A 26,407-nucleotide genomic window follows, 5' to 3' on the forward strand; every position below is an offset into this window, starting at 1 on the left:
AGAGGTGGTGACACTTTGCACAGAGGTGCTGCAGTTAAGTGCTTAAGGTAGCAAGGTGGCTTGCTGGACACAGCAGCAGAAGACAAATTCCTTGCTTTCCATTTCCATGCCCTTTCTGACCAGCATTCTTCAAAAAAAGTTCTCCTTCCTAGTTTTTAACATGATGTTGCTAGCCTGCCTATAAAAGTAAGATGCACAAATACTTAAAAATAAGTGATTTGCTAATTGCCACCAATGTAAGCCAGTGCAGCAAGACCCACAAAATACTGCAGTAATGTCAGTGGTGATAATAGTGGGGTTTCCTACTTTTTTTCAGTGCCTATGTGCGGCAACACACGCTGCACAGAAACACAATTTTGAGTAATCCGTCAAGGTCTTGTTAGCTGCTCTATCTAAAAATATTTCAAGAGTATGACAGGAAAACTGTTTGTACAGAGTAGTTAGTCTAGATGTCAGACACGCTTGTGAGCACCAAGTCTCCTCTTTTTACATTTAGGAAAGGGATATGCACATTTTTTTCTTAAAGCACCAATTAGTTCAATGGAAATACTTTCTTGTTGTTATTTTCAAGCAAATTAAAAGCTAAAGAAAACACTGGAGAAGCAAGGAAAGCAATTGGACTACAGATGGGCTGTTGTTCCTTAGTTACATAGACATGAATATAGAGCTAAATTTGAACTGTAGTTCTTAACAGGACATTCTTAATCATCTAGTCAACTGCCACCCTATGAGCAAACTGGGGAACACATAAACCTCAATCTGCACACTTGGGACTGTGCATCCTGAGGATGTACGGGATGCACAGGGTGCAAGAACTACTCCTACATCCTGTCAAGCCACTTCTTCTTCCTCTTCGTTCACAATGAAGACAACAAAGAAATGAAGAAAATCTGCCACCTTACTAAGCATCAACATTTTGTTGGATGAAGTACTCAAAAACCTACTTGTCTCCAGCATGTATCAGACACAGACTTGGCAGCAAGGATCCACATGTGTGTGACCTCCAGGCTTCATTACTGCATCTCATTGTTTCCAAGAATGAAAAACATACATGGTGAAAAAGCTCCTACTGCTAAAAAAGCAGCTGCCAGACTGCTTAGCAACACAAGCCTCTATGAACACATCGTTCTGGCACGCTGGTCTCTGTGCAAACTCCCCCATGATTTCAGAGTCCAGGTGAAGGTCATTGCCACAGTCCTCAAAACTCCCTGTGGGACTGGCCTTAAGGCACTTGAGAGACTGCCATCCCCTCTGCAGCTATGACCTTCTCTGACAGCTATGTTCCCTTGGAACAATGAAACTGTCAGCCAAGGGAAGAGGCTCAGCAATGCAGAAGACCTAACTTTACAGAAGCTAAATCTCCCTGAGAGCGCTACCACTCAGAAGAGAGGGAAACGACTAAATCTCACCAGCTGCAATTCTCAGACCTTTAGCTTACCTTCCCCAATAAGTTTCGTCCCCGCCCAACCAAACCCTGCAAAACGGATGGATGGATTGGGTACCAGCCACCAGTGTATAATCATTGCCAGATGTAAATACAAAATAGACATAAATAGTAAGATAAGTAATATACTTTCATAATTGCTTCTGTTGTGTTGCTCCTAGACTAGAAAAAATGTCTAGAAGACTGCCTATTTACTCTATCACAAATGTGTTTTATATTGTGATCAATGAAAATCATTGAAAACTGAGTTTCAAGTCATTCTTCTGAATCCCTGTTCGCTGAATTAGAATTATTGGGAATTACAACTTAAGTTCTTTCTCTAGAAAGACAATGGTCCTGACCATCAGCAAAGACACTTCTCCCATAAAGTGCTTTTTCTTTTACATTGGGGAACTGCTCAACAGAAATAGGAAATTCAAAGCAGTCTGCTTAGAAGTGCTATATTTTAAACAGAATAGTGCTTGAGATGGACAGGAACATTTCCTCTTGAGTATTTTTGAAAAAGGACAAGAAGATTCAGTCTCAGAAAAATTATAGCCGCTTTAACAAGAGTACTTAGCACCTGAAAGAAAAAGGATGCAGGCTGTCATAAACATTTATTAGGATCAGATGGAACAGGTCTGAACTTTTAACACTCTTATACTACCGTGACGTCACACTTAAAGCCTGAGACTTTACCCTTACCTGAGATATGATGCTTCTGTAGAAAAGTGCTGCCCAGACTTTAAAAACCTGTCAGCTGGTGGAAGCAACCGGACCGTCTATAAACCTTAGAGTAATAAGATGACCTGGCATGAATACAAATATATATAATTCACACTTCTCACATCATAAACTACTAGAACATTGCCTGAATGCTTTAGGAACAGCAGCAGAGCCCCAAGAGCAAAATCAACATTGCTCTCTGAAGTCATTCAGTATTTTATATAGAATAGACTGTGAACTCTTCAACATTTGAAGTTCAAAAACTTTTAAAAACACAATGAATAATTAAATTTTTCTCTCAAGTGACCTCAGTGAAATGATGTTGGGGGCTGGATTCAATGTTTATAAGTGAACTGAAACTGGAGCAGCAGCTGGTAATGCTACAGCCTATGAGGAGTGGGAGCTCTCTTGAAACTTTTAAGGTGCTCCTCGTTCTCTGGTGTGTGGGCTTGATCTATACACTGCTTTTTATATCAATACAACTGTATCAGTTAGGGGATGATCATTGTCATGTAGTCAAACCAATTTCGGTAAGGGTGCAATTATATCTGTATAAATATGTGTGTTGATTCAGCCTTCTTTCTTTTAAAAATATCTTGGCTCTAACTTCATCAGTACTTTTAACCTGCGGGTACAATAAAAGCGTTTTTCTGACTTTATCAGCACTATTGCTGATAGTCAGGACACTTTGTATAGAAGTTCACAAGCTTTACCCACTTGGACAACACATTGAGTGCTTCTGGAAGGGAGCTATCTTTTTCTCTGACTGGAAATGTCATTTTTGAATAGTACACAAGCTAACACAGTGAAGTGAGTGCATTTTTTCCTGTGCTACTACTATGTTGTAGAATTTGTTTTTATTAAATACAAGTGATTCAATCCACTCCTCTTCCAAAAAATGAACTAATCATTTGCAGCCATTGTTCACCTAATTCTGAAACGCATTATAACTTTAGCAATTGATTTTATTTCATGAATCGCAATATCTAATGACAATATGAGTTTTCTCTGACAAGTCTGCCCTACATTGGCGTATTACAGTCAACATATTTCAGTCAGCATTTTTGCATCATTACTAATAGCAGGTGTAAAGATGGAGTTTAATTGCAAAGAAAGGACCACATTCACCAAGTCCTGCCTTTTGCAACTCTGTAAAACACAACAGTTACAGCTAGGGTTAATTCCGCCCGCTGTGTCTTCTGTAATTTCCTTTAATACTGTTGTGAAATTATAGCCATTAGAACTAGCTAGGGCATTGCTATGGTCATGCCCCTGCTGTATTCCTGTCAATCTCCCAATTTCAGTTTCTTTTACACAGTCTTGTGGGCCACTTACTTTGACTAAAACCTCAATAAAAGGTATTCAACCATTTACATTTTATTGATTTGTTTGACAGAGAGGTCTCTCCTGGCCTGAAGAGGAGCACACAGATATCAGAGAATAGGCATCAGTACTGCACTGCAAGCACGGTTCTCGGTGCCAGGGAGAGTTATAAGCTTGTACACTGTCCCCTCTGAGCATCAAAACAAACTACCTCATTGCAGCAGAGACAACATGCACGGGGGTGCAGGACTTACTCCATTGCCCACGATACAAGAGGAGAGCAAAGCCATTGTGCTAATGCTAAAAAATTCAACCACGGCTAACGTTTGTAATTCTTATTACAGAATACGCTTAGCATTGTACAGCTTGCAAAAAAAATCCCAGCCAGTAAAAGACGCGGTCAGTGTCTTAAGTTTTTACAGCATAGAGGTGTCAGAGAAAACAAAGCACAAAAGACAGAAGTATAGTAGGTGAAGTTATCATAAATTAAGTTGGCAGATTTTTAATTCTACATGAAAAAACAGGAGTTCAATGTGTACCGAGAGGCTGGTCAGTCCAAAGATACTGGGCAGGAGACTTGAAATGAACAAATGACAAAGGCAGAAAGAAATAGGATGAGTTTACATTATCACTGTGTGGTGTACAGAAAGAGGGTGGCAGGCAGTGAGACAGGGAATTAAAGATATTTCAGAATATCCCAATATCTTTATTGATATATTGGGATATTCCCAAATATATCAATAAATATCCCAGAATAGTAACACACAGACATAAGAATAGAAAAAGATAATCTTTTTTGCAGCTACAGTTTTAAATGATTGACAGGCGATGAGTTCAAAACAAGCAACCTAAGAGAAAAAAGCTAATTTCTGAGGTAACAGAATATGACAGCGTCATTCAGTGGCTAGATTTCAGAGCTTTTAATATAAAACCCACATTACAGTCAACTTCTCAGTACTCTCCTTGTTATCCCTACTTGTCAAATAACTGGAATTTGGTAATACTTGTTAGCAATTTAGGTTTTCATTATAGCAATACAAGGCTCCGTTCCACTGAGTACCAAACAAGCTCTCAATAAGAGTGAGCCGCAGCACTTAACCTTCAATGTTAGACTGGCATGCAGCTCTCACCGTACCAGACCTTCAGCTCCCAAATCTCTCTGCCTTTCCAAAGGTGAAAGAAGATGTACAGCTGACCTGACAAGAAGCCAGAGGTATGCCTTCATGGAAGAATAATCACTCAGTGTTGGCATCTGTTCTGAAGGAATTCCCAAATTGTAATGGCTTGGAGCATCATGTGGCCGATTTCATGCTACCTCAACTCATTTAATAGCCCTTAGTCTACTAAATAGCATAAGATAACCTTGGAAATAACTTATATCAATATAAATAGTAGGTTAGCAAAGAAAGAATAAACATTATTGATGGTATAGGCCCAGTCTGGCTTTGGTCATGCCAATAAGACGATGCCTGGAAATCATCGTAGTATAGGAGATTCTGAAGAAATCAATGACCTAAGGCTTTCTGCGGTCACAGGCCAGCTCAGTAATAAATAAGGTGCATTTGTTTGCCTTATATATATTAGGACACTTTAGTATTAATATCTAGTTGCCTCATAAAGATTAAGGCTGTTTTGTATTACTAATGAAAGAATACAAAAAGGTTGTCTTTCAGGCACAGTACTGAATCTCTGCACGTGCACACACACACACAGAGGTTTTTATCTATAAATGTCCAGAGATCTTCTTTGAAATGAGTCTTGAAATTGAGATAACTTAAATAACATTTCTTCTTAACGGTCTTATTAACTTCAAGGTAAAATCTGAATTTCTGGAAGATATACAATCATGCTTGTTCTCATTACTGTCCATACAATCCATGACCTCACACTGCTGTTGTGTGTGAATTCCTTATGTTTTATTTGTGTTACAGTTTAATTTATTCACTGCTGCATGAGCTTCAAACTTCATGTGATGTTCTTTTAATGTTTTACCAGGAAAGCCTTGCCACCTGGAAGCATCCCTTCACCTACACACAGGTGAAAAGAAACCTTAAAATATGCTTTAATCACAAGTTAGAATAAAAACCCAGAGCAGCTCCTTACTTTTATGTATCTCCAGTGTACTTACATGCCATTTCAATTTTCCATAAAAGAAATTATTCAGTATCTTTGGAGATACAGATCCCTTTTAGATACATTGGAACACTGCCATCAATGGAGATAGAGAAAACAATTTCACTTAAAGATTTGAGGAAAACAGTCAGGGGACAAATACAAAGCTGAGAGCAGGTTCTTGTCTCAGCTCCATCACCAATTCCCTGCATGACCCAGACAAGCACCAAAGCATTTTCAACTGCAAGATATCAGGACTGAGAATCTGCTGCCCAAAATAAATCTTTGTGTCATCATTTACACTAATATAAAGGTCAGTGTAACATTATTGGAAGCTGTGGGTAACGCCTGATTAATTTGGCCTCAAAAAGCTTAATCTCTTCCCTTTTCCTTTGCTTCAGTTCTCTATTGTAAAACTGGGGGATATTAGCATACCTATCTCCACGAGTTGCTATGAAGATCAATCCCTAATGCCTGCAAAATGCAAAACCTTTTTTATTATTGCCAGTGTAGGAGGCAGTGATTTCTTTTGTGATTTGGAGAAGCGTAGTACTGGAAGAAATTACAAAAATAGCTTTTTAATGGAGGTTTTAAAGGTACTTACAAAAGTTTAAGTGAAACTCAACAATCTTTCTATCCATTTAAAAAACTACTTGAAGTTCCCATTTCAAGTAATGTAAAATAACAATAAAAAGAGACCAAGACAAGATTAGACTCATCTTACCGAGTGTGTTCTTTTAAATGAAATTTTATAATGAATTTTAATTCAAATCCATTGCAACTTCCTATTTTAATAACTCAGTTTTTAAGAAGCAGTTGTGTATTTTGGTTTTTAAGAATCTTATGATGCCAATACCAGTAATAGATGCCCAGAAATTGGAGAAGGGTTGCAGGTCAACAGGAGAGTACCTGGCGAGCAGCACAAGGGAATACTAGCCACTCCAGCCTTATTTGCTAACTTACTGTTATTCTAACTTACTGTTAGCTTCATCGGGGGCCCAAATCAAAAGCCTCTATGCAAACACACGTAGCGTGGGAAATAAATAAGGGGAGTAAGAGACGTGCGCATGCCTGCAAGGCTATGATCTTATTGGCAGCATGGAATCATGGTGGGATTGCTCCTGTGACTGGAAAAAGAGGGGAGCTACAGGAAGGATGGGGAGAGACACAATCAGGGAGTGTAGTGATAGGACAAGGGGTAACGGTTTTAAACTGCAAGAGGGGAGATTTAGGATATTAGAATATTAGGAATATTAGGATAGGAATTAGGAATATAGGATATTAGGAAGAAATTTTTCTCTCTGAGGGTTGCAAGACACTGGAACAGGTTGCCCAAGGAAGCTGTGGATGCCCCATCCCTGGAAGTGTTCAAGGCCAGGTTGGATGGGGCTTCGAGCAACCTGGTCTCATGGAGGCTGTCCCTGCCCATGCTGGAACTAAATGCTTTTTAAGGTCCCTTACAACTCTAACCATTCTATGATTCTACTTAAATCTGCTGCAGTCAGCAGAATTGCACCAAAGTTAGAACTGGGTTTTGGCAACAAAGAGCTTTTGGAAGCTGACCTACCTGATTATTTATTTTTCTATAGAAACTGTGCTTCAACATGTTGAATTTTCAGTGTTTCTTGAGCACAATCACAAGTATGGATATTGAAAATATAACCTTCTGGCTAGCATATCAGAAGTCTGACAATTCCTAAGATTTCACCATTTCATGCTCAGCACTACTGTCATCTTCTGTATATACAGGATGGAGTTAGTGATTTCACTTACAAGTCAGAAATCCTCACTCAATTTGATGCAGGGTTCTACTACTTCTTAGCAGGGTGGATTAAGAGAAGAATTCTCACACCATATTACAACAAATTCATACATTATGCAGTATCACACAGGAAAATTAATTCTGTGCTGTATTTACACAAGCACTTGCTTAATTGTTCTTCTGATATATTGTATTGATCTTCGGAATGTGTGGGTTGAGTTGACGTGTGGCAACACAGGATACCATTTTAAAGGTACCGTAGCTGTTCTGAGAATAACCTTATTTTATTTTTAGGCATAGTTCAACAATAAATGAATGGTATTCTGGTAACCTGGGCATTTGAACCATTATTATTTTTTTGGCTATATTCTAAATATACTTTCTCTACAAAACAGCATCAGAGATATAAATCCAGAAAATAGAAATTTATCATTGATTTCAGTTATGATGATCACACTCTAGGGAATGTGAAACGAAATGCATAAAAAGAGAAGACATAAGTCTATACAGAAGGAAAACAGACACCAGATGCATCTGCAGCTCCTTCCAACCTTGTAATAAAGTTTCTCAGTTGAACACCCATCCCTCAAAATAATGCAGTTTAAGATTAGCAATAGTTTCTTCTTTCTTAATTTACCAGTTTCAACCATGCCCTCCCTTGTAGAGAAGTACGGATTTTATACATCATTTTGTTATGCAAGAGTGCTGTGTTATGCTTTTTCATAATAAAACATCCTTCTTTCCTCTTTTCCCTTTACAGAGTTTCTAATAGTTCATCCTACAGACCCTGAAGGAATTCATAATTAAAGAAATGCTTTGCTGTGTACCACTGCCATCTGCTGCTAATCTCTCCCTGTGGATACAGAAGGTCTTATTTCACCATATATTTAATCCACTAAAGATCTTCAGCTGAATTTGCATGGTCAGCTCAATATTTCTTTTATAATACTTATCAAACAACCTCTTCCCATTTTGTTATAGAGATTGTCATTGCACATCTTGGCAGATTTATTGAGACAATGGCTTCAGTTTCAGTCACAGCAAGAAAATTATTTTCTTCTGCCAGTCAGTGAAAAAGGTTTGTGCTTGCAGTCTCATACAGAACCAGACTGTTCCAGGGAGGAAGTGTCCATCTTAGAGACTCCAACAGTTTACACTTTTGCCATCTGTACTCAAAGATCTTCAGTAAGAACATGTTATTTCTTGAGTCGCACTTCTGCAGCACTTCTAACACCCACTCATTCACACCATTTCTAGGGAGTACATCATGTCAGAATCCAGAACTGCTGCATAGTTACTTTAATTTATATGGTACTCTGACTTGAGTTTCTAAATACAGGTAACCAGGATATATCAAGATCTGCTGCATAAATACCATCAAGAAGCAAATACAATTCTGCATGAAAAAGAGCAAAGGAGAGTATGATAAAGAGGAAAAGAAAATACAGGACCCCAAGTCTCACTGATTTACAACTGTGTGGCTAATTGAAGCTACAAAACAAATCAATCAGAGAAGATTCAAGTTGCACGAAAACGTATCTTCTCCCTTACACCTTGTCTTTTGAAAAAGATGGAGCCATCTCTTTCACCTACAACATTTGGAGAACAGAATAGCTCCCATTAATATTTGATATTCATGCATTTTTAAAGCATCTCAGAACACCGGATATTTCAGAACAGATATCACCCCTGTTCTGGAATTAAAAGAAACTTTATTGTCAGAATAAAATGCACTGATAAGTTTTAGATAAAAAGGAAGAAAGTATTGGGCCTCAGTTTCAAGTTAGAATTGTCTAGGTTGGAAGGGACATTTAAGATCATCGAGTGCAACCATATCATCGAGTTCAACATTTGCCACAGTCTGAAGACAGTCACCTTAACTTCTAAGCACACCAATATACCATCGTCTAGGTGGATAGTTCTCAGCTTGCTAGCTCGCAGTCACCATCTGTCTGGAACGGTCCAGTTACTCATGCCCTACACACAGGCATATGTGTAACATGGAAAAGGCAATCACGGAACCATCTCTGGCTAGTGAAATCATTGAGGCATACTGTGCCCACACAGGCTCCCTGGGCAAGATGCCATGGAATTTTTGACTACTTTTGCAGAATTCTCATCTGCTAATGAATCTTGTAGTAGTTTTTAAGGAGTTTTGGAGGGTATAAGGGCACTACAACAATTAAGTAATAGGCTTTCTGTGAATATATGAGAGTGAAATAACTATAATGCATTAACAAACACAGAATCTTATTGCGCACTAAGAGTTATCTCAGAAGTCCTCACAAGAAATAGCACTGGTTTCCATTTTATAATATCAGAAAATCACACAATAATGTCATCAAAAAAGAAAAGAGATTTTACTTCACTTTTGCAGTCAGAGTTCCAAATTCTCAGGAGGAATGCAGTGTCAGGGCATTCAATACAAAACCTTTAGCATCTAAACAGTAAACATCTGTTTCATTGTCCTGGATCTCCTGAGCCTCCTCCATTCTGCCTGTGCTCCACTTACTTCACCCCAGCAAAGAACAGATACACCTTGTTCCTACCGATTTACTTTTTGCCTTTTTCCCTTCCCAGGAGGAAACTGTTTCCCTGCTTTGATCATGAAAATCTCAGCTAGGCAGCTGGAGCAAACAAGCTTTCCAGTGGCCCCCACTGACAGTAGCTGGGGCTCTAATTATTGAAGGCATCATGGAAAATGTACCTCTCCGCCCTCTTTTACTTCCTGCCTGCTTCACCCTCTCAGAGAGTCTATGAGGGCTCTTCATTAACTTTCACTGTGAGCATCTCACACTGACCAGTGCAGGATGCAGGACAGTAGATAAGATGAATGAGTGGTATTGTCCTATACTGAATTTCTGAATTCATTTGAAGAGTGTACTAAATTGGATTTTTCCCATGATCCTACAGCCAGAACTATGGAAGAACAGTGGCATACAGATAACAAGTATGCGCTATCTTTAACTTAGGCTAATTAGAAAACTAATGCTAAAAATGTATCTCTTCCTCTTTTCCAGCAACTAGGAAACTAATGGAAAATTATTTCAATTTCTGGAGGATAACTACAATCATGTCTACTTACTATCGTTTCTGATCTTCTATTAAGTCCTTTCTTGTCGTTGTTGAGACGGACAAATGACAGGGACAGCAGTCTTCCGAAGTTCAAGCAGTAACAGTCTACCCTTTATTAGCACACATACTTTCTTATATATTCTTTCTTAACACGTGTTCTTTTACTATTGGTTACATATTGTCATAACAATATATCATTGGTTGTCTTTTGCAAAACATCAAAGCTACTCCTTATCTTGTCAGTCTCCAGCTGGTACCTAAAAGTTGTTTTACTTCTCAGGATGTTTTCTACTTCCTTCTTTCTCAAGGATATACTTTAATCTCTGCAAGGTCAACTCCTGACTCCATTCCCACAATCAAGGATTCCATGGACCCGCCGTAGTCCCCCACACTTTCTAGAACAAGTAAATCTTGTTGGACTAAATGTTGGTTTTATATAAACAACTGCAGCTTCTAAAGAGTAAAAACAGGTTAATAACCAGTCACATGACTTTCCAAAACATTCATTTCATAGGTGAACTTATACTATTGCTACATGAATATGGCAGCGCAAAAGAGCAGATACTTCTAAGGGGACACACAGCTGTTCACTACAGCTCCCTTTCTCTCTCTTTGCCTGTAGGACACCACAATTAGGTATTGTTTAAATAACATCTCCATCATCTGCAAACACTAGACAACAAAGTTCTAGCAGAGGTAAGAATAAGTGTGGAAAATGAATGAACACAAGGCCCTTGCATCTTAAAGATTTCCATTTACCAGAAAATTTATTTTTACTCTCAGTTGTTTGTTTACTTGGACCGTGGTTGCAGTTGGGCAGTAAAGCAGCACATACAGAAACAGTGAGACTACCCAATTACCTACCATATCAGTTACGGGCACCTCTATACAGCATACAGCTTTAGGAAAGAATAACAAGAGCTCTCCATGATCATTTGGGCAATGCCAGGAGCAGAGACAACTTCCAGCTGGAATGTAGCTTGAGCTGTAATTGAAGTGTGCTCCAATGATGGAAAGAAGCCCCACAGCAATCTTGTAAGAGGCAGCTTGCTGTCACCATGGTCAGTCTCAGCAAGCAGGATCTAACTTTTTAGATTTGTCAACTCTTCAAAACCATTGTGGGAACTTGTGGAATTGTCAACTTAAAAAAGAGACATCTATCTTGATATGTCAGTCCAAAAGATATAAGATGAAGGTGGGAAAAACAAGTATGTTAATTTCTTTGACTGTGGTAGAAGTTGGAAGCTAAAAGTGCAAAGAATGTAAGATTTTTTTTGTAGAGGTATCATATCCAGGAAGAATACCTCTATTGGAGAGGAGAAACATCTGGTATTGTGTATACTGGTATTGTGTATGCTTTGCTAAAGAAGTATCCAAGAAAGATTCTTCCATCAAAAGTTGCAGCAGTGAACAAGTCACAAGGCTGAAACACTGGGCCCACAGGAGACTTCAGCACCCAGATCAAGTCACCCTGAGAACTAGATCTTTCCAATGGAGAGCATTTTAACTATTTCTACCAGAATGCTAAGTACAGTAAGGTAGCAGAAACTGATTGCTCACCCACTAAAGATTATTGGGCTGAGATTGTTACCAGGTGAACCTTGACTGATCATCTGCAGACTTTTGGCTCCAGCAGAAAACCCCACATCACCAGGACTGAGATCTAAAAATGGGGTGAAGAACCTGACTGACAACATTGCTGAGAACCCGGACTGCTTTTCTGATAATGAACAGAATCTCTCCAGATTGTTTCAGAGTGTGAAATAGCTTTGTTCTTGTGGTAAGACCATTCAACATCAACTGCACTGTCTGGTCCAGAAGCAGATCTGACATTATTTTTTGAGATAGGGATCCAGACAGTACAGAAATGTGCATAAAAGGCCACAAAAATGTGTGTATGAGTTCACACTCTTTATAAAAAAGAACAGTGGGGGAAATTTCCCACAGATTTGAAAGAACTCCTACAAATATTTTTGCTATTCATAGAAAGCTGTCAGTGGCTGCTTTGGAGAAACTCTAGGATAAATTTTGGCACCCAACTTCGGGGCTTTCAATTGCTGCTGTTGAGCTGTGAGGTAAGTTGACTGTGGCCTTCTTCAGAAGAAAATTCTGAGGCTTTTACTACTAGATATAGGAAGCACGTGTTTTAAAGCCCAGAAAATGGTTATCAACAAAGATACCTGCTGTGACAATGAGCTGAAGGAACTAACTATCTGGGAAACACTCAGGGATGAAGTAACACCTCTGCCAATGCCTGGTCAGAATTCAAATGACAAGGTAACAGGGGAATACAAAAAAAGATCAAGCTTGAAAAGGCAGAAAATTATAATCTAGAGCATATGAACAGATGGCTACCCCATCAATCAATGAATAAATAATAATGCAATCTGACTTGATGGGATGACTTGATGAACTCAGATGACACCAGACACACTCCACCTTATATAACTAAGTACCAGGCATGAAGCAAAGCAGAACGTGAGCATATTTGTGCCCTACAAAACTGAAAATACAAAATTAGCAGGTCTTGAATGACTGGGTATATGAACAGCCGTGGTGTCAATGAACTTACATGTGGGTTATCACTCGGAGATAGAACAACTAGCTACAGAATGGCTCTGCAACTGGACTGGTCCTTAAGATGAGGAAAGAAAAACAAAACCAGAAACGCAGAAGAGCAAAAAGGGCAATTGGCATTGTGCCTGCTCCTCTGAATGGAAAGAAACATGTTGTCACCAATGATGTTATTAGTCACATTGCTGTGCAGTCCTGGCAAGTGAGTTTAGTAAAATGTGTCATCTGCTTCACTCCTTCTACTTCATGCTTCATAGTTTAATTTCATTTCCGCTACTGAAGTATGGCGGAGTTGTTAGCTATACAGTATTTCAGATGCCACCACAATTCAATTACAGTTTTATTTTGTCATCTGATATGTCAGTGGAATAGAAACAATCAAGTAGATTGACACTGATCATAATCTGAATTGTCATGCCCAATCCTTGACAGAGACGTGAGTTAGAAAAGGTGTCAGTCATTCAAGACTTCTGACTCTTCAAAATACCTTGGAATGTGTATCAAAATAGTGGATTTTTCACTGCTTGCAAATAAAACAATACACTATGCTTTGGTGAATGGAATTTCCTGGACAGAAGAATTACTTTTTTAAGACTCATATAAATTTAAGAGTGAACATTTGTGGGTACTCTTTTAGTTAAAAAGTTACATAAAAAATCCCAGAAAATTTATTATTTTTGATGATGATGATGATGTTACATTTTGTTTCAGCATATACTGGTGTCCTTCCCTGTACTAAGGAAGATGTCAATTTTGAGTCACTTTAGTATTTTATTTTCTTTCCATCTATCTATCTATCTATCTATCTATCTCAAAAATTAATATCAGATCTTCTGCTTCTGGACCAGGCAGTGCAATTGGCCCTCACTACAAGAAAGGCATTGAGCATGTCCAAAGAAGGGCAATGAAGCTGGTGAAGGCTCTGGAGCACAAGTTTTATGAGGAGCGGCTGAGGGAACTGGGGTTGTTTAGCCTGGAGAAAAGGAGGCTGAGGGGAGACCTTATTGCTCTCTACAACTACCTGAAAGGAGGTTGTAGTGAGGAGGTGGTTGGTATCTTCTCCCAAGTAACAAGCAATAGGACAAGGGGAAATGCCAAGGGAGGTTTAGATTGGAAATTAGGAAAAATTTCTTCACTGAAAGGGTTGTCAAACATTGGGACAGGCTGCTCAGGGAAGTGGTTTAGTCACCATCCCTGGAGGTATCTAAACGATGTGTAGATGTGGTGCTAAGGAACATGGTTTAGTGATGGATTTGGCAGTGTTAGGTTAATGGTGGGACTCAATGATCTTAAAGGTCTCTTCCATCCTAAATGATTCAATGATTCTGTTTGCGCTGCATTAGTTTAGTGTGCCTGCTGTTTTCAGGAACATGATAGTATTTGCGGCATCAAGGTTGCTCACTTTGTTTGAACATGCCCTAACAACACATACACATTATGAGATGAAATAAAAATAAAGAGGTAAGTCAACCTAGTTTCTTCACAGCGGCAATGAAACCTCCATTCCTGTAGAATGTCGACATAGATAGTTATGTCTGAGAGCAAATGAGGAAAAGAATAATCTTCTCTCTTAATGGACACAAGGAAAACATTTCAAAATCATTCAACAGCTTGTTCTCTTCTCCAAATAAATATTGTTTTTCAGGATCACAATGGCAACAGTCAAAAGTAAATATCTCCAAATGCTGTTAAAACTCTTGACGATAGCTTGCAAGCCATCAAAAATGCTTTAATGGCAATAAGTAAACATCTATTCCTATTACAAAAGTGAATAAAGAAGAAAGCTGACAGAGCATAATCTACAGGTACCAGGTATCTACCAGAAGATAACATCAAGTGAAACGATTATTAAAGTGTAATGCATGTGCTGCATTACTTCACCCTACACTGGACAGTATATTAGACATTATGCTTCAAATTTACAGAGAAAGACCACAGCAACATTTACAAGGTCAAAATGAAGAGCTAAGCAAGTATACACTTGGGGCAGTTGAACACTTCTATCTCAAACTACAGCAATTAGATTGTGTCCACTGCCTGTAGAGCAGAGAAGGAAAAAAAAACGGTGTTTCTCAGCAAGAAGGTTAAGAGGGACCCACGTTCAAAGAATGGCTTTAGCAGGCACAGGTTCCTGTGTCCAAAATTATGATTCAAAAATTCCACCTAACTACGAAAATAACAAAAACTTTTAAAGATCCTCCCTGTTCAGCCTAAGAGATCCATAGACTATGTAAGTTTTCAGGAAAGAGAGGTTATATATTTATGGTTGATGGTCTCTGAAATGTGTAACCCATATACATATTCAGAATATAGGTCTTACCAAAAGCAGAGACATTTCTGTCTTCAGGGTAACATTAACAGCCATGTTCAGGCTCTGTTGACCCTTCTGCTATGTGCAATAACATACAAACCAAAATATTCCTGTCTTAATTTTTGTTCACCTGCAAAATGGTGAACAAAGGGGTGTTGAGGGAAAAGGATAGAGACAATTAATGAAAAAGAGGTAAAATGAACATACAAAGTTTAACTTCTAGGAAATAATCTCATTGTCTTTCACTGATAAGCCACATGAAGACTGTTCCATACTGTTCCACACATTCATAGCTCCTGAGCTGGGACCTTTTGTCTTTCATGCAAACAACACTTTCAGAGCCACCCAGTGTTGTCTGAATACCTCTTTAATGGCAGCAGGAAACACTGAGAATGTGAAAGGAGTGCTAAGCGACTGGTTCTGTAAATATAAGGAATGGGGATATTTCAGAACAGTCTTACTGAATGAGGTCAACAAAGCGCATGGATAAAGGAGATGTGGTTGAAATAGCCTAACCTGAATTTTCTAAAAGGCTTTGAAAAATCCCTCATCAAAGGCTTCAATGGAAACCAACAGTCAGAGCTTTAGGGAAGGTCTTTATGTTGATAAATAACTGGTTAAAAGGCAGGGAACAGAAGGTAAGTAGGTTAGCCAGACAGCTCTTGCAATGGAGGGAGGTCATTAGCAGAGTTCCACAGGGATTTGTGCAGGGGATGCAGTCGTTCATCATATTCCTAAGCAACCTGGTAAAATGGGTGAGCAGTGAGGTGAGAAGGCTTTATAATGATATTAAGTTATGCACTGTAATAAGGATGATGGCTTGCTGACTGCAAAGAATTGAGAAAGGTCCTTACAGAAGTCAGTCCCTAGGCAATAAAAACACAGATTAAATTCTTTGTAGATGAATGCAAAATGATGCACAGGGGGAAAAACAATTCTAGGATCATTTATGAAGCGATTGGCCCTCAGCTGACCGTAAAGCTCAGGAGCAAGATGCTGAGGTTATGATAATATAGTAGCATGAAAACATGCTCAGTGCCCCATATTGTCAACGTCTCCCTGCCACGAGTGTTAGGAACTATTAGGAAAGGAACAGAAAATCAGGGAACATCATTATATCACTGTGAAACCCATAGGTCATTCACACCTTGAATACTGTGGGCAGTTATGATCTCCCTATGAGGAAGGACAGAGAGAAACTGGAGAAATTACAAAGAATGGCAATAAACATAATCAAATACATAGAACAGCTTGTGTATGAGGAACAACTTACTAAGCTAGAGATCACCAGCCTGAAGAAGGCATAAATTAGAGTGAATATGAAATATGTCTACAAAGTCATAAACATTAGGGTGAAAGTGTACAGAGATGAAGTGTTGTCTCTTCAGTAAAAAACTAAAGACATCAAATTAGCTTAGTAGAAAACAAATTAAAACAAACAAAAGGAGGTGATTCCTTATACAGTGACCTCTGGAACTTGTTGCCAAATAATTCTGTGGATGCTAAAAGAAGTACTTGGGCTAAAGGTGAGATTGGGCAAGAACAGGGAAGAGACATCCATCAAGAGTTCTTAAATACACAAAACTGCATGTAGCTGGAAAGAGTATTAGAGGACACTACCATATATGATTGGCTTGTTCTTACTCTCCTGATGGGCTTCTGCTCCTGGTCATAGTTGAGGCAGGATACTGGGTTGGATGGATTTTTGGTCTGACCAGGTCCAAGTGTTATGTTCTTACAGATGTAGCCTGACTTCTAACATGGTGCACACGACAGAAAGAAGTTCTGGTTTAGGAGTCTACAGATTTACTGTGTGCTTGCAGGGCAGTAATCATTCACTTAAACCTGTCAGCTATTGATTTTAATAGCATCAAGGACCATGTGGACTGCTTTCAGCCCTCTAGAGTGTTCTTTATGAACCAGTTACATGCCCCTTCTACTAGCTACACTGTGACCAGCTAGGTAAGATATATTAGTCTCATAAAATGGGAAAATACAGAAGTCCACTTCACCAGAGGATGAAGATAAAAAATGCCTAATAGAGAAATGTGAATGAAAACAACAGAACAACATCTATTTCTTTCACAACTGGCAAAGCCAGAACAGATAACGGTGTGAGATTTGTCCTCTGGAATTACAAGACTGGAAATCTGGTCCATTTGGCCAGAGGAGTACATTTCCTGGAGCTTTTTCAGCTAGCTCGGAAAATCTCAGACAACAGAAAATTCTTCTTGCAGAAGAACAGTCAAGCTTTATCAAGGGGAGCGGCATTCCACCACAAGTTATATGTCATGATATATAGGCAGGATCACCTAATGATGTGACTCTCTTGCCTGAGAAACTTCACAGAACCCCAGACAACTTGTGTATATGAGGGTCATTAGCCAGTTCCACTAATGAGGAAAGCTAGGTGTGGATTCATCACTCAGTGATAACCTTTTGAAATCCCAATACTATGTCCTGACAAGAAGTCTTAGGTAGAAGGTCTCTACCTCCATATTCATCCATCCAAGTAGATAGGATGTGTCTATGTCAGTCCTGGATAATGGGTCAGTGGAACAAGTGGTGACCTATCACCCTTCTATCCAGAATATGCTGGATGTACTACTTCCTAACTTCCCCTGCTAAGAAGATGAAAGACAGAAATGGTCCTGGGAGTCTTCATGGTCCCAAGCGAGGGAAGAGTCAAACTGAAGTCGAGTGAAGGTGTCAGAAAGAACAGCCAGGAATTGTGACAACAATTCAGCCTACACTCTAAGACACTGTGCCAAGTACAGTGCTAAATCACAGTGCTGAGAGAAGTTTTGGCTTCTCCTTGTTAAAAAGAATATGTTGGTATAGGTTTGGTAGATACTATTTTGATGAACAGTAAATTAAACCATCCCTTGAGTTTATCATTGTTTCTGGTGATGTGAATTAACAGAGTCTCTGCTGCTTAATGACCTTTCAAACATTCTCAGTTCCCTCTAACAATTAATGAGGGAGAGGAGAATCTCAAATTACCTTTCAGAAGGAAGGTAAATGGGAATAGCATCCCTTGTCTAGAGGATCAGGCCCTGATACATTCATAGAAATTAGTACTAGCCTTTGGCTGAAGTTGACTGCTTCAGCTTCTGATAATCCTAGCAAGCAAGTTCTAAGGAAGATGTAAAAAACTTACTACTGGTTAGACTCTTTCACACATATGTAGGGCTTGCAAGCAGGGATATGTCTTTAATCTAAACGGCAATGGTAGTTGGTAAGCAAACCTCTCAACATGGTGCAAGTATCTTTCATAGTGCAGGGTCAATATGTAGTGTTTGGAGAGCCCAAAGAGCCATCATCCAAAGCAGAGAACAACAGTATTGACAGTCTAAAAGCCAACAGTGCCTGGAAAGAAGGAGGAAAGCAGGCTGCTCACCTAACCAGGACGCTGGAAAGAACAGAGGAGGCTCTGGTTGTACTCTGCCTTCTGTGTCAATGCTCAGTGCCATACATTCCTGTAAGTACACTCTGAGCTTGCCCTACCACACATACTCAGAACTGTGTCCCTCACAAAAACAGCTGCACCAGGTTCCTCATTTTTACAGAGAGTCAGGAGGCCACCTGACTAATCATCAGAGATTCTGCCCTGGAATCAGCTCCTTTTTCTGCTTGCTCACACTCTCCCAGAAGGTGGCCATAATCGCTAGTTTATAGGCTTGTCTGGACAGAATCCAACCTTTTTTTCAAAGCTATCCTACTGTGCCAAATCCTGTGGTGTCTACCTCAAAACCACTCTCCATGAGAATAGAATGCACATTTTATGAGAGCGAGAGAGCATGTCAAAGCAGGTGCAGAATATACTTCCCTGGCTTCAAAGAGGAAAAGTGCAGAGACACCGTTAGTGTATTGAACCCATTCCCCTCTTCACAGGCTTATTTAGAACATATAACACTTACTACAGATTTCGGCAAGGATGATCGTTAGTAGCAGAAGCTCCTGTCCAGAGGTAGAAAGGAGAAGCTCCTGTGAACCCATAGCATGGCCCCAGTCTCATTACACGCAATGGAAAGAATATTGCTTATTTTATTAGGAACTGGATCAGGTACTGTCACTAAACTAGTCAGTGAGCTAGGAAGTGTTGAGGGGAAAGGCTCACTTCAGCCTTTTAAATCCAAAACAAACAGCAATCCAAAACATATTTTCCTATTTCAATCACTTTCCTGATTGAATAAGCCTCTCCTTGCTGTACTAGGGCAATATTATTGTTTATTGATTACTCATTTTTAAAATGGAATTCCATCTGTTCTGCTTTATTGCTGCTTACTTCCAAAATTCCCAATTAAATGGGGAATAAATTCTTAATTCCAGTATGGTTCAAATACACTGAAGTGAAGGCTACATCTGCTTTTTCATCTTCTCCTTTGTAGTCTAAGGATGGGTGGCTTCTTTACAGAAACTTCTTAAGCTTGAGAAAATATAAGCACTGATGTGAATGGGAAGATGTGCATAGGTTTCTTTAAAAGGTTTGTTTTTCTTTCCTGCTTCCAAACAGGATTGGAGAACTTCATGAAATATAATAACCCCAGAGAAGGCTTGGGTCATTTTGATATCAGTTCCATGCTGGGCTTGACATGCAAAAAGTCAAGCAAATTCAAATATTATAAAAAACACGACAATCTCTGTTCATATAGAATAAGATTGCTGAAGTTAGTCTGTGTGGGAGGTTTGCACCAATGTACATGCACATGCACCAATGTGTGTGTCCACTCTTCTCTGTTACTAATACCTCTCTACCTGGCATTGTAGCTTTTTTTGATGTTCCTAGGCTTAGCTTCCCTTAAACACTCTAATTTCCATTGACAGGTTTATATACTTTGCCTAGAGATTTGCATTGCAGAAGCAATCTCACTATTCTCTTTTGCTCTGAAGATCTGAACAGCAATCACCATGCCTCTTAATTCTCCTCCTGCAATTAAAGCATGTCCTAAAATCATTGACCCTCCAATCCCATGCCCTCTGCTCTTCCTGAAAGCTAACAGAATCAGGCTAGTTTACAAACAGCCTCTCCTTTCCAAACTGCCTCTGCAGTCTCTCCCAGTCTTCAGTGATAACCCCATCCTCCACTGCAATCTGCTGTGGCACAATCCAATTGTGCCTCTGTTGCTGAAAAGACCTGAGAGGGCTTTCAGGACACAGAAAAGGATCAGGATTCTCATGCTTCTTGGATCCAGCCATTTCCATGCTTTATCCAGTGCTGCATGTAAAAGTTTTTTCCAAGGAAATAAATAGGGACTAAAAAAACGGAACGTTACCTAATGCAGTGCAATTTGTACGCAATCTATCACTGGAGCTCTAAGTCACACATGTATGATGACTATGACCCCTTTCGATTCAGCTTAGCTTATGCATCATTTTTCCTTCCATAATGGCATAAAGCTGTGGAAGCCTCTAAAAAAGGGGTCAAGCTAAAGGTATTCAGAAGTAGCCCTGAATTTTATTACTGATTCCCAAGAAATCCACATTAATTGTCAACATCAGTCAATGCACCAATTCTGCAATGTCCTTACTGTAATGTATGTACAGACGATTTGCTCTGTACTTGCTTTTCATGGTCACCATTTCACAGAGCATAATTTATCTTGGACAAACCACTGACATACGCTGAACAATATGCTGAAAAAATCCTTGATGCTTTTTTTTCTTCTGTCTGTGGTACAGTATGTTCCAAATATGTGGAGGATAGAAGACAAATAGACAGAAACTCAGGTGACCCTTCTAAAACTATTCCTACAGTTTTACAGACTATAGTCTTATCATCTTACAGTCATTCCTGCCTGAAACTATTCCTATAGAGTTTTCTCCTAACACATACCACAATCCCAAAATACATCCATCTTGGCTTTTTCTTTTGCTTACATCAGAGATTATTGCAGTCACCAGCTACATACAGTGCTGATACCTTTTCCATCCATGTTTATGTGATATGTGATAAACATTCACCACATTCACATTCCCCATGTTAATGAATTTCTATAAAATATGCTGATTATCTTGAATAAACAATTAGAGGTATCAGTGAATCATTAGAAAAAAAATAATTTAAACTAATCAAAAACCTATTCTGCAAGCTTAAAAATCACAGACTTCTTTTCCTAATTTAAACGAATGTCATTCTCACTTCAGTTACTAATGTCAGTCATAACTGTTAAAATTCTTACCTAGACTAATCATAAAAATCTAATCTTACTTTTAAAAAAATAATTAAAAAATTAATTCACTTTTTATCACTTTGTGTTTAAGAAATGCTTTACCTGAACAATAAAAACACACGTGTACAGGCTTCATTTTTTTTCCCAATTAGCTGCCATTTTCTGGTTCTCTTTCATTAAACTGATCTTTGGGTTGCCCATATTTCAGCAGAGAATCTTTATAAAAATTATAATCTGAGTGAAAAGCAGCCTCATTAACACATTTAATCTCTTGTCAAACTTTATTCTTCAAAATTCTAAATTAGAGACAAACTTAATCTGATAGTTTCACTTCAAACAGGATACCTTCAAATTCTGGGATGCAACCAGCTTGCCTTCTTTCTTTCATCTCCATCATTCTTTATCACACCTTTCAGTTAATTTTTCTTCTTTTTTTAATCCTTTTCATTAGACTTGTTTATCTCTAGTCATTAGCCGCTGTTTTACCAGATAGCAAGTCATGCTATTTCACAGCAAAGAAGGGCCACCTTCTCTGTCCTGTCCTCACAGAAGTCAATGGCAACATTCCCACTCACAGCAGAAGAAATGAAATATTGCTCTGATACATTTTAACTGAAACTTTTCTGGACTCCCAGCTAATTAAACACTGCCATTATGCTACTTTGCCTTTGACAACTTTCTTCTTGTCTGAGTTGAAATATTTGAATACTTCAAGAAATCGAGTTTTCCCCCTTCTCCTCTCCTCTTTCCCTTGAAACCAACAAACATATTGCTTTTCTTTTCTTTTAAGATGTAATATTGTGTTTCTTACCATCCATGCTGTGACAAAATCTCCCATCCAAGTCCCAACTGCAGCTACCTTCATAAAATTTTCATTCCTGATGCCCATGAAGTCTGTTATAATGTATGCACTGTGGAAACAAGAACACAGACTGTAAGCTATACACGTTTGCTTAATGCAGTTACAAAGAATTTGCTTTAGTGACAAAATTTATGATTAGCTGTGAAAGAATTCCCATTTCTTGCATAATCACTTTTTCTGCTAGATCTGAGTCTTGACATAGTACTGAAACAGGATAGGTCAATCCCAGTTAGAAACGGTAATATGAATCTGATTTCGGCCCATGTCTCTTTTGAAGGTGCTAAAATAATGATAGGCAAAGGCTTTAGGATTATGTAAGGCTTCTGGAAATATTAACTATTTTACACTTTTTACCTCTTCCTTTGTACAAATGGAATTGCAGCATTCTCAGAATCGGTAACTTTGCAAAATCTTTATGAAGAAAAATGAGCATCTTTAAATTCTCTTTAAAAAGATAATTGAGCCTCTTGACTTTTCACTCTACCAGTTATACAACCACGTTTTCTTAACACAACAGTGCAAGCAAGCTTTGCAGAATTTCAGCGAGACGTCACTGTTTCTTAATTACACAATGTATTTTCATAGATGTATTGTACTTAAAACCAAAAGAAGCATTTCCATTCTGCTTAAATAATGCAACAGATTATAGGATTTAAAACCTCACACAATAATTTGACCTCTACTTTCAAGTTCATCACAATGCTATAAGGACAACTAAGAAGGTAAAGTTACTTGTGCTGTATCAAAACGTTTGTGAAAAAACCCATAGCTTTTAATGTACTCATATCCTTTGCTAAAAGACCTTTACAGTGTTTAAGAAGAGATGATTCTCCTCAAAAGCTAACACATTCAAATGACAGCAATTATATTTTAACTTCCTAAGTAATTTATATGTTTTCAAGATACCTGTAAGGAGTCTATACACTCCTTATATAATGCTATACCTATTTAAGAATGTGCACAACTGACCCAGTTGCATGTAACAACTTCCTTGAACATTGCATTATCAAATCTTACCATTATTATATACCAAATGTTGTAATGTCTAGGACCATACCCCTGCAACTAGATCAGTGCAAGCTGGTGCCAATTTCTGGGGCAGTCCTATTAAAATCTAAGTATTTGATGGGGATAGAGGATCTTGCTAGTACAAATACATGCACAGCATTGTATCATTTCTTAGATATGTTCTTGAGTCAAAATACTAATGTCATTGAATAGTTTAATGACACATGTGAAATGCAATACCCTAGTGCCTCTTTTCATTATATACATTTTGTGACCTTTCAGCTAATATGTCACTAGCAAAAATATTTTCCCTTTTTTTTTTTTTTTAATCTGTTGAACAGCATATGAATGCTAGCTCAGATTTTCTGCTGGAATTAAAAATAAACATTTTTTCCAAGCTATTTTTAACTACATTTCATGTAATTAATAAGATCATCAATATTCTAAATCTGTTGTGTTGTGAATAAGGGTATAAGAACACAAGACCAGCTACACCGGGTCAGCCTAAAGTTTCCCTGTTCCAATGCCCTATCTCCAAGAGAGAGCAACAGCAGATACCTAGGGAAAACTGTGAGAACAGGCGAGTACACTCCTCCTAGATATATTCTCCCAGCCTCTTTATAACTAGGAAACATTTGGAATTCCCTTTTTTCCTGCATCTTGGGTATGCCATTCTTGTACCATCTATGAAGGCAAAAAATTATCAAGTCTGCATTCCTTAAGCAGGTGTCTCATTAACAAAAAAGACATGCCATGAATGTCAGTTGTAAGGACTGGCCCCCAAAAGCAACGTGTATCTTTATCTTTTTCATCAGTTGGAAACACATACAAAACCCCACAGTTCTCACCCTTTTTACTCCCATTTCTCATATTCATTATACATTCTCGTATGCATTATACATGATTACAGGTGTACAGAAACTGAATGAACACTTGCACAACACTCCTGAAAAACAGACCAGTTGGGTAAACCCTGTAGCCTTGTCACATATAGTGGGCCTGCCACAGCCACCCATGGCAGGCTGATGTACACAAGATGGGTTACCCAAAAAGGCTGAGAGGTCACTGATCACTATATGTAGGTATTAACAAGTAGAAAAGACATCAAACCAGACATAAGCTATTTTTTTAATTGAAATTGAAAGTCTCCACGTAGTTACAATAAGTTCAGATGACCTGGATACAATACTGAAATGTATAGAAAATCCTTGAATGCACCAAATCATCCTTACAGTCCTTTTTGTAATTTGAAACAGGAAAGCGTGCAAGAAGCCTAGTAGAAATTGTGCATCATAGTCTATAAGCAATTAATGTCTAAATTAAATATGCAAATTGACAGACTTTCAGTTAGAGTTAAAATAGCATACTATAAAGAAACTCTTAAGAACATAATCTGTGCATATTTTAAGTGCATTTACTGATTAAAATAGTGCTACAACTTTTTATGGAACAAGGAAAATATTTTTATCACTGTCTTTATCTGGTTAGAAATGGAATGAAATACACTGCTATTTTATTAACTATTTTACTAGGTATTAGCATTACATCCTGTGTCTTTTATACTCTCTGCAGTATTATTTTCATTTCAAAACACCAAGAGAAATTACCTTTTTTAAAAAATGGATGTTTTTGCTGCTAGAAATGAAAAACCTCTCCATTTTTTATTTTCAGGTTTTAGTTTAAATATAAATGACAGTAGCTGACATTTTCAAAAAAGCCATGCTTGCCTGATGATGTTATCAGGATATATATTTTAACAGTACCAAAAGTAAAATTAATTCTATTGTGGAAAGATTCCCACGTTTTTCTAGCTTTAGCTAGTGATTAGAGCAGTTTTCATTAATTGGTTACTCTGCTTCCTGGCTGAGACCCATGTTGGCACCTTACAGGAGGGCTAATAGCTGTTGGGTTCCAGTTAACTGTCCTGGTCATTGCTTGTCGAAAAGTTTCTGTTTGCCATGCTTGTATTCTGTAGCAAGGTACATTCACGTTGCATGAATAGCACAATCTAAGAAAAAAACGAGTGGAAAAACACAGCAGTTAAAGCTCATAACAGAGTAAAAAGCTCTTCAGAAATGGACAGGATAAGTGTAAATTAAAGTCTGAGCAACCAATACTTGTGCATGTTATAGATAAAGGACAAGTCTGCAATTGGGATTTGGGACAAACCCACTATTAGCCTTTGACAATAAAAGTGGAAGCTGCAAAGCCAGGGAAATTGCTCTTTGCAGGCCTGTGGAAGGTAGACTACATTTTTGACAGAATAGGACAAACCAGAGGAACCAAAAGACAAAAGAGACCTGAGACACATTGTTCTAAAACAGAATCCAAAAAATCCCATCATAAGGTGCTGCTTACACCCATGTTGTTGCAAAAGATAAGTTAATAACAGTGAATCAGTAAAAAGATATACGTATTTGATCACTTTTCTGGAGCTAGGAGCAGAGAGTGCACAGAACACACAGATGGAAACAACAGCACTAGCCCAGAGAAACTGTCCAATAAAGGAAGATATCAGAACATTTTTTTTCAAAGAAGGATTACACTTTAGCAGCTGCCAACATGGTGAGAAGTCTGAAAGCAAATGGAACCTTTTAAATTTTAAGTTGAATAAAGATGTACAAGCCACTGTAGTGCTATCAACATTGTTCTAGGCACTGGAATAAAAGTCACGGCTAAAAATTGGGATATAACTTGAATTTAGACACTTAAATTTAAGGGTAAACCAAGGATCCAAACTCTCAGTGGAGCCCTGGTCAGAATAGTCAATGCAGATTAGAGCATGATTCGTCCTCACACTACTGTAGACATGCTGGGTGAAGGATTTGTTTGCCTTACGTTACTGCAGGATGGCTAGCATGCCAAAACAGTATGTTCAAACACCACAAGGTATTGCTATACCGATGTAACTACATTATTCCAGGTGCTGTGACATATCCCGGTCTCCAGATGATAATCCAAAGAGATCTGCAACTCTTGTAAGGCCTGTGACACATCTGATAACCCAGATGCATCTGAACTGAACCCTAGGTCTCCATGGGCTGCAATGAGAACATAG

General features: G+C 38.4%; 1 protein-coding gene across 1 annotated transcript in view; it reads right to left on the reverse strand.

Moving 5' to 3' along the window:
* The window catches only part of TMEM117 (transmembrane protein 117), a 219,885-nt gene that overhangs the window by 106,154 nt on the left and 87,324 nt on the right, over window positions 1-26,407 (reverse strand). The window contains exon 3 of the mRNA XM_074169008.1: window positions 22,291-22,390. Within this exon, the coding sequence (XP_074025109.1) occupies window positions 22,291-22,390 (100 nt within the window). The remainder of the gene's footprint in view (window positions 1-22,290; window positions 22,391-26,407) is intronic.

The sequence above is a fragment of the Numenius arquata genome, chromosome 2 (assembly GCF_964106895.1).
Source record: "Numenius arquata chromosome 2, bNumArq3.hap1.1, whole genome shotgun sequence".
NCBI classification, from domain to species: domain Eukaryota; kingdom Metazoa; phylum Chordata; class Aves; order Charadriiformes; family Scolopacidae; genus Numenius; species Numenius arquata.